This window comes from Magnolia sinica, chromosome 9 (assembly GCF_029962835.1).
Source record: "Magnolia sinica isolate HGM2019 chromosome 9, MsV1, whole genome shotgun sequence".
Lineage (NCBI taxonomy): Eukaryota > Viridiplantae > Streptophyta > Magnoliopsida > Magnoliales > Magnoliaceae > Magnolia > Magnolia sinica.
In genome coordinates this window covers 18173577-18183223 of record NC_080581.1, presented here as the reverse complement: position 1 = coordinate 18183223, position 9647 = coordinate 18173577, and the positions used below count along the sequence as shown (strand labels likewise).

At 41.0% G+C, this 9647-nt stretch overlaps 1 protein-coding gene across 4 annotated transcripts; it reads right to left on the bottom strand.

The window, feature by feature from the left end:
- Positions 1–267: 267 nt before the first annotated feature.
- Positions 268–9183, bottom strand: LOC131257005 (deSI-like protein At4g17486). Of its 4 annotated transcripts, none has more exons than XM_058258153.1 (3): positions 9002–9183; positions 8621–8908; positions 268–923 (listed from the first exon to the last, which is right to left on the bottom strand). In XM_058258153.1, the coding sequence occupies exons 1-3, from the start codon at positions 9132–9134 to the stop codon at positions 709–711; spliced, it is 636 nt and encodes a 211-aa protein (XP_058114136.1). In that variant the 5' UTR covers positions 9135–9183; the 3' UTR covers positions 268–708. The 4 variants fall into 4 exon arrangements, with proteins under 4 accessions (XP_058114136.1, XP_058114135.1, XP_058114137.1 ...); XM_058258152.1 differs by having other exon boundaries at positions 268–965; positions 9002–9182; XM_058258154.1 differs by lacking the exon at positions 268–923 and adding an exon at positions 1294–1988 and having other exon boundaries at positions 9002–9180.
- Positions 9184–9647: the final 464 nt, after the last annotated feature.

The following is a 9647-nucleotide window of genomic DNA, read 5'->3' as shown; positions in this document are numbered from 1 at the left end:
TCTCTAATGATCAAGCAGAATTCATTTTTAACTTACCCAGTGTTTGGAACAGCTTAGATTCATAAGATCATGCAGATGTCATTTTATCGATTCACCACTAAAAAGAATTTAAGTTCCTCAAGCCATTAGTTAGTAAAGTCGGAATTCCTAAGGAATTTTGCATTAAAATCCAATTTGAAAAAATAAAATAAGATTCAATCTTCTCAATGCATAGTTTCATACACAATCATTTTACTAACTTGAATAACTAGAATTTACCGAAAAATGCACAATCATTTTACTTACTTGAATAACCAGAATTTACAGAAAAATGCCGCAACATTTTTGTCTTTTTTTTTTTTTTTCCAAAAGAAGTGGGACGTTGCACACACCTCAAATTTGAAGAGCCAGAATGGTGGGGTCCACTATCAATTGATTATAACCCAAAAATTAAACTGAAGTGTGGTCCCAACTAGTTGATTGATGGACACCTAATGGACAATCAAAATGAACGGTAGTAAATGGTGAGGATTCAACAAATAAATGACCATGAATCACAGACCAGGATTGTCTAAACCTTCTGATTTCACCAATCTAATGTGGTTCCCATTATTTTGGTGGCTCAGGCTCGGGGGCATGCATGTTTACTGCTATCATTCCCCCTAGAAATAAGAACATCTGTATTTTCCATTTCCCTCTAAAATCACAGCTTTCAGTATCCAATTTCCATTAAAGCTTCAACGTCAAAGAAGCGGTGACCAAAGAGGGCGCACAAGGCTCGGACCACCTGCATCTACTTCTAGTCACGGAGGCTATAGGATGAACAGATCCACCTTCAGAAGTAGAAGCAGGAGCAGGCGGAGAAATGTATCTACTTGAATTGCTCCACAGCTTCTTCCTCTCTCCATCACAAACTCTATCTTCCGATCTATGGCTGATTGCTGCTGGATGAATGCCGACCGGAAGCACGCAAATAAACAATAACCCTTCAAAACCCGCAAAATAAAACTGATATGTAATTTGAAAGATTTAGAAAGTGGAATGATTTTGGAGAGCAAAAAAGCTTCAGCACCGTTTGGAAGTACTCCCAAATCAGCATTTGGTTTAACATAGATTTGGCGGGTGGAATTCATTTTGACCTGATCAATTTTTGGAACAGATTAGATTCCTAAGATCATGTAGATACCACAGTTATCAATTCATCACTTAAAAGAATTTAAGATCCTCAAGCCATAATTAGTAAAATCTGAATTCCTGGGGAATTTTGCTGTAAAATCCCTTTTAAAATATGCATTTTGAAAAAATAAAATAAGATTCAGTCCTCTCAATGCATAGTTGCATACACAATCATTTTACTAACTTGAATAACCAGAATTTACAGAGAAACACCACAAACATTTTTTTTCTTTCAAAAGCAGTGGGACGTGGCACGCACCTCTAATTTGAACCGCCGGAATGGTGGGGTCCACTATCAATTGATTATAACCCAAAAACTAAACTGAAAGTGTGGTCCCAATTAGTTGATTGATGGACACCTAATGGACAATCAAGATGAAAGGTCGTAAATGGTGAGGAATCAACAAATAAATGACCATGAATCAGAGACCAGGATTGTCTAATCCTTCTGATTTCACCAATCTAATGTGGGTCCCATTATTTTGGTGGCTCAGACTCAGGGAGCATGCATGTTTACTGCCAGGGCTAGGTTATAATGCCAACCGCTATCATTCCTCCTAGAAATAAGAACATCTGTATTTTCCATTTCCCTCTAAAATCACAGCTTTCAGTATCCAATTTCCATTAAAGCTTCAACGTCAAAGCAGTGACAACCAAAGAGGGCGCACAAGGCTCAGACTGCCTGCGTCTACTTCTAGTCACGGAGGCTATGGAAGGAACAGATCCACCTTCGGAAGTAGCAGCAGGAGCAGGCGGAGAAATGTATCTACTTGAATTGCTCCTCAGCTTCTTCTTCTCTCCATCACAAACTCTATCTTCCGATTTATGGCTGACTGTCGCCGGATGAAGGCCGATTGGAAGAACACAAATACACAATAGACCTTCAAAACCCATAAAATAACATTGATATGTAATTTGAAAGATTTTGAAAGTTGAATGATTTTAGAGAGCGAAAAAGCTACTATATTGTTTGAAGTACATCCCAAATCAGCATTTGGTTTAATATAGATTTGGCGGGTGGAATTCATTTTGAACTTATCCAGTGTTTGGAACAGCGCAAAAAATAAAACCCCTGTCCGCGACGGGTTTATTGATCTCCCATTTTTCTGTCTAAAATCAGTTGCTACTTGAAAAGAACAAAATTCTGTTCAAGATAGGCTGAAGTTCAGAATATATAAATTGTGGGGTGCATTGTGGATGAAGATAGACTGAAAAAAGTCACACAAATGAAACAATCATAACCATCCAATTGGTGGCCATCAAAGAGATGGTTGAAAGGAAAATGGACAGCCAGTCCAAATTCAAGAGGCCAAGTCATGTTAGAATGGTTAAACGAAGGTGATTTTCTGGCTATCCGCCGTTTAAAATGAGCACCATGATTTGAATGGTCTGGATATGTTTAAGACAATGGCTATATGTGTGTATATTATATATAGATAAGGTCATAATATAAAATTAAATTAAATTTATTAGAATTTCTATAAACACAAGAAATAATGCATACTGGTAATTGGATAGTGGATTAATCTCATATTTCGACTCTCCCAAATCCTTTATTTCCCACTAATCCCTATATAAATCAATTCATCTCTACTAAAACTTTTCACCTTCTACTCAATTATATCAATGTATAGCAATCAACAATCTCTATTTTCTAAATCCTTCCTCGAAAGTTTTCCCTTCTTATCAAATGGTTTTCTTTAAATCGTTTTTAATTCAGTCTTAGAATTGAGGGGTTTTTTTTTTTTCCATCTTCCAAATGTAAGGAGTTCTAAACGTCAACCAATTACATGAGTATTATTTCAAACTTACGGACTCAGGAGAGGGACTGATTAATGGAGACAACAGAGAGATCATGTGGAGGGTTTGGTGCATTTCAGCAAGCCTGTCAGAGGGCTAACAAATCAATGAAGGAGAATGATATGGTCTGATGCAAAATATCAAACACCTGCATTCGTGCATCATTGGTGATGAAATGCAGCAACAGAGGGAGACTTTCATAATCAAATGAATAAAACATACACAACTAGGAATGCAAGGAAATTCACAAATGACCAGCAATGACGAAGCATCTACCCAGTCTGGTTATCCCAGCTTCTGACAGTAAAATGCTTGAAAGTAGGAAATGCAGACATGTCTGGGAATTAGCTGGAAAGCACCTGCAACAAAGTTGCCATTCTACGTGGCGCTGTCAATGGGCCAGCAGCTGGGTCTAGTAAATGCAAATTTTTGAATAGGCACAGCCTGTTGGCTTGACCAAACAGTTCAAAATTGGGGCCTAAGACAACATTAGGTGCAGCCTATTGAGCCCCTCCCATGGTTACCTATCAGAGATTTTCCCCCCCGTCACAAGTGCCAAGTGGGCAAGATACAAGCTGTTCATTGGGTGGTTCCTATCGTGCCCAAAACTTGAAGATTATTAAAAAAAACTTGCTTCCAGGAAACAAATTCTCTGAAATATATTGACAGTTAGGAGGGAATTCATTCCACTGGAAATTGCAAGCTGCCCTACACAAATTCAAAAACTTCACAGTGAATCTGTTTCTGACAATTTCCAGGTTACCAAATGAAAAAAATTTACCCACTTAAGGAATCCATTTCGCCAGTTTACCGGGTTGCCAAACAACCTCTTGGGCAGATCCTCATGTGCTAGGTAAATGTGGATCGACCATTGATCATCTTCCTATTTTCATTTCTTTTCTTATGTATGGCATTGCTGTTGAGTAAACCAGCCTTATTTTAGGGACATGCCTGATGAGACCAACTACTTGAATGACTGGAGTGAGACATGTAGGGAGTGGGACCTGCAAATAGATAAAGAGGTTCCTATAACTAAGCCCTCAACTACATATGCGAATTTCTTGTGACCTCAGTCACAGGGTCCCTTGAGATCCTAAGCTCTATGGGTCCACCACTATGCCTGTGTCACATTCACTCTATCCATCACTTTTGCCGGCTCATGTCAAGACCAACCATGGTATCAATTATAGTACTATGGCATAGGCCGTTACTATGGCATAGGCCGTTACATAAAGGAAACGATCACCCTCTTATGCAATACTGGGGTGAACCGATCGGTTATGAAAAAATGGGCCATTCCGCCGTATCTGCCGATACGCCCTCATATGTAGGGCTGTACATGAACCGAGTTAGCTCAGTTAGCTCGCTTGACTCGACTCGAAAAAGCTTGATTCGACTCGACTCGAAAAACCTCAATTCGACTTGGTTCAAAACCGAGTTTTAGCTGATTTTTTGAGCTTGAAAAAATTTCGAACCGAGTTCAAGCTTGCCCGAGCTCGATTCGACTCGGATCGAACCAGTTCGGTGACTCGGTTACTTTGATATTGATATTGCTCACCAAGTGTTTGATGAAATGACTCAACGAAGTGTGGCTGGTGGCAAGGAAGGTATGTATATGAAACAAATACCCTTTTTTTTTCTTGATTTTTATGTTGCTTAGAAGGTGTTTGATGAAATACCTGTAAAACCACAGCTGTTGTTTCACATACAATGAGATTTTGAAGGTGCAGTCCATGTGTTTGTGAAAATGCTGCACAACCGAACTTGGCTCGATCTTGGCTCAAACTTGGCTCGAACTGGCCCGAGCTGCTAACTGAACCGAGTTGAGCTGGCCAGTCAGGCTTGAGGACCGAGCCGAGCCGAGTTCGAGCTGGGGTCAGCAAGTGGCCGAGCCAAGTTGAGTTGTGCCCAACTCGACTTGGTTCGACTCGTGTACACCTCTAGTCATATGTAGAGTTGCGCATCAAGTCGAGTCGGACCGAGTTAGGGCTGACCTGACTCAACCCAGTTTTCAAATAGACCTGACCCGAACTTGACCCGACTCGGTACCGAGTCCAACATACCTGACCCGATCTAAGTCTAGGTCTGGCCCAGACTAACCCAGACCAAGTCCAACCCGGTCACAGGTATTGAATCGGGTCGAGTAAGCATCGAGATGGATCGGGTGTGGCGAGAATCCACGGACTAAAATCACAACTCAAAACCTAAGTGCACCTGCTGGAATTGCAGCCTCTCCATCAACTACACAGCATCTCAAATCTGAAACGTCAAATTTGGGATTTTTTTTTTTTTTTTTTGTACGAGTTGGGTTTCGAATCAAGTTGAGTCAATACCGAGTCAGATTTCGTGTCGATTCGAGTCGAGTTAATAAGTGACTTGAACTCAATTCAATTTGAGTTCAGATTGGACGAAGTCTACTCAGTTCGGATCGAGTCAGGTCTAAACAAGTCGGACAAGTCGAATCTACCGAGTTAAGTTGTATCGTGCCCAACTCTACTCGCATGGACATCGTTTTGGGTCCAATACCATAAAGGATTATTTTGAGAATTTTTATTTCCAATTTTTTTTCTCATGTTTTTTTACTTCTTTATTCATTTTATCTGGAAGGATTAGTTTTATTCATTTCAACCATGAAGGAAGTTTATAAACTAATTCTAAAGTAACCATTTAGGGAAATATGTAAAGCATCATTTTTTTTTCTTCCATTTTTTGTTGTATTTATAAATAATGGACCGAATCCACCACATGTGACGAGGCAAATTCCAAAGTAACATGGACCCCACCACAAGAACCCGCGGCAAAGAAAGACCCATCATTGAAATCTTCCCAAGTCCCAATGTGTTGTTTACATGCCATCCAACCATCCATAACGCATCAGCCCAATCCAAAACTTCAGTGGCCCCTAAGAAGGTTCCAACGGTGTGGGTTTCACCCTACTGTTTCTCATGGTGTAGCCCACTTGGGTTTTGAATCACCCAGATTTTTGGTTCCATGTCCTAATATGAGCTGGCGAAACTGATTGACGGAATGGATTTAACACAGACACATCATGGTGGGCCCCACAGAGCTTAAGGCCACAGAGACCCTCTATGACCGTGGTCACCATAACTTCCCAGGAAAGCCAGCTGCATCTTACAAAATCCTTTCTTAGAAAAGGCACCATACACATGCAAGGAATACCATTACCAGCGAGAAGAACACGCCACCAAAGACTCCACTATAAAACATCCTTTTGAGGGTCTGACCATATCACTTCCTCAAGAAGCAAAGGCACACTTGCGATCCTCTTTCTTCTCTCTGACTTTACGTATCTTACCAGATCTTTTTTTCTAAAGTTATGCTGTCTCACCCACCGTACACGTGGTATGTTGCTTGCACGTCAATCATGGTACGATCCCATTTCTGATGGACCATGGATTACAAACGATCCCAGCCATTCAATTGTGGTGGCAATAAAATGGACGGCTAAAATAAAATGGCCACCACTCCATATTGAACAAACAGAACCGTCACGTTATGATCATTTTAATCGGTCTGAATAGCAAGGTACAACACGATGAGGCCCACAATCTGTACGGTCCAGATTACCCTACATGCATGACACGTGGACAGGCAATGAGACACCACAGCTTAAGAGACGGTGGAGAGCCACCACTACTCAAAAACAACGCGAACGCGTGAAACACAGGAAACGTTTTTGACCGGTCCCACGCAAAGCATGTTAAAGAGTGGAGCCGTGGTCGCAGGGGAACACGTGAATGCGTGTTGCCCTCACGTGTTCCCCTCACCGACTGCCTACCTTGATACGAAGTGGATTGCGTGACCTCGGTGGTGTGTTAGACTTCGCTAAGTTGTATGGGTCCCCCATGATGTATGTGTTATATCCACACCATTCATCCATTTTATGAGATCATTTTAGAAAAAACCTCAAAATAAGGCAGATCCAAAGCTCAAGTGGACCACACCATAAAAGTAGTGGGGATTAAATAGCTACCATTGAAAATTTTTTGTGGGCAATAGAAATTTTGGATCAAGCTGATATTTATGTTTTGACCTTATCCAGGTCTATATGACTTTGTGAATTGGATGGCAAATAAACATCATTGTCCCTGCTGCTATGTGGTGTGGCTCACTTGAGCTTTGGATTTGCCTTAGTTTTGTGGCCGTATCCTAAAATGACCTTGCAAAATAGATGGACAGGGTAATTATAACACATACGTCATGATGGGCTCATAGACGTGGATGACTTCAAGGTGTGTGGCACACCATTACAATCCACTTCTACCTTAATATGTGTTGTATATCCATGCCGTTTATCAGTTTTTAAAGCTCGTTTTAGAGCAAGGTCTCAAAAATAAATCACATCCAAATCTCAAGTGAGCCACATGAAACAATGATTATTGAAGTTGAATGTTAAAAACTTCCTAAGGCCCACTAATATGTTTCTCTACCGTCCGAACCTATTGATCAGGTTGAACATATAGCTAGATGAAGGGAAAACGCAAATATCAGCTTGATTCAAAACTTTTTTGGCACTAAGATTTTTTTTTTAAATGGTCAGCATTCAATCCTTAATAGTTTGTAGTGGGATTCATGTGAGATTATTAATTTATACATTTTTCATTTTCTGTACCATGACATAAAATGAGCTGAAAACTGATGGATGTGCTTTATAAGTCTACTATGATGTATGTGTTTAATCCATTTTATTTATCTATTTTTCAAATCATTTTAAAATATGAGCCCAAAAATAAAATAGACCTAAATCTTATATGGATCACGCTCAAGAAAATAGTGGTGATTAAACGATCACCGTTAAAAACTTCTTGAAAGCCACAAGTTTTGGATAAAGCTAATATTTGTGCTTTCTCTTCCTCCAGGATTGCATGACCTAATCAACAGGTTGGATGAAAAATAAACTTTACTATATAAGTTAGAGGTAGTTTTTAATGGTAGGCGTTCAGTCACCGTCGGTGAGACGTTCCCGTTTGAAATGCGTTATGTCGAGTATGTTCTCGGGCTCATCTACCCTACTGTGTCGACTCACCACAGACGTTCCTAGTAGTTGGGTGATGACGCAATCCGCGTCCGCTCTCCACCAAGGTGCATCGATTGTGCCAATACCGTATTACCACACAAAAACCGACCGGAATCTTCTACAGAACCTGGTTTAAGCACCCCAGCTTATGGGCCCATCATGTCTTACACGTAAAATCCACTCCGTCCATCAGATTCTATCCTCGATTCTAGGTATGGGTTTAAGAAATTACCGAGATTGAAAACTCAGGTGGGCCACACCACATTGGCCAACCGTGTCTGTGGGTCCACCATGGTGTGTATCTTTCATCGAACCCGTTCATCAGGTGTAACTCACCAGGATGAAGTGAAAATACCAAAAAAAAGCCTCCTCCAAATATCAAGCGAGCCACACCCTTCAACTTAAGAGGTTCTACCAGCAGTTTTACATGGCTCCCATTGGTATGTCCCATCACATTTTTTTCAACGGCTGGTATCTGGAACGTACGGTTCAAATAACGGTGCTCGGACGCAATGGATTTTCATATAAAACATGGTGGGCCACACAGAGACCGGTGTTGTAGACCGTTCCCATCCACAAAAAAAAACCCTAATTAAAATCAGAAGGAGCGGCTGTGATCTCTCTTACCGAGCTTCGCGAGGCGATTAACCCACCGAGGGATCGGCTTTCCCGTCAAACGCAGGCACGCGTCGTCGCAGAAATGGTTGCAGTTCTTCGTTATCAAATGATACATGTTGCCCGTGTACTCCTCGGCCAGCTTCTCCATAAACTCCCTCACCTCCTTCGGCCCAAGATCCGTCCGTCCAATCAAGATCGACTTCCGGAACGTGAATCCTGGACACTGCCTCGGCTCGCCCTCGAAAATCCCAGTTGTTGGAAACTCGTGCGCACCGAAAGCGTACTCCACATCATGTACTGAAACATATTTACAAAAAAGGAAGATCCGATTAAAAGATCAGATCGGACGGTTGAAATTCGATAAGAAGGCAGTAATAGAAAATATCTAACCTTGGACGCCGGAGTGGTAGATGCCGAGGCCCAACCAGTAAGCGTAGCCGTTGATTGTGGTGAGATCGTAGACGTTGAGATAGACAGGAACGGACCCGATTTTCCGCTTGGAGGAGAAGCCTTTGATGAACATTTTCGGGGAATTGCTGAGAGAGGGAAAGGGCTGATAGATATGAAGACGGGAGGGGCTTTTCAGGAAGGAGAGAGCTGTAATTCCATAATTATTTTTGGTACTCGGGTTGTGTTTGAGGCTTCATACGCAGGCAAACAGAATTCCTACACGTGGCATATATTAACTTAAATAAAACCGGTTAGGTTGTGTAGCATACTGTCTATAAATGACAAGAACAAGATAAGATTGTTCGAACAATCCTAGCCTTTGATTCATTAGTTTGTGGAAAGAGGACCGTTGGATTTTTCATTTTAATCGTCCAATATTGACCATGAATCCGATATTCAGATAATTTTGTTCATATGCACTAGTTAAAATAATTTTAAACGGTTTAAATTGACGAATTTTCCAACACGTGTGCAGTTTTTAATTCATTTGTAGAAATGCATGAGTATCATTCATCATACGCTGCAAGAGTATTTAAGTTTCTCTCTCTGTAAAAGGGCTTTGGTTACACCGGCAACCGTGAGCGGG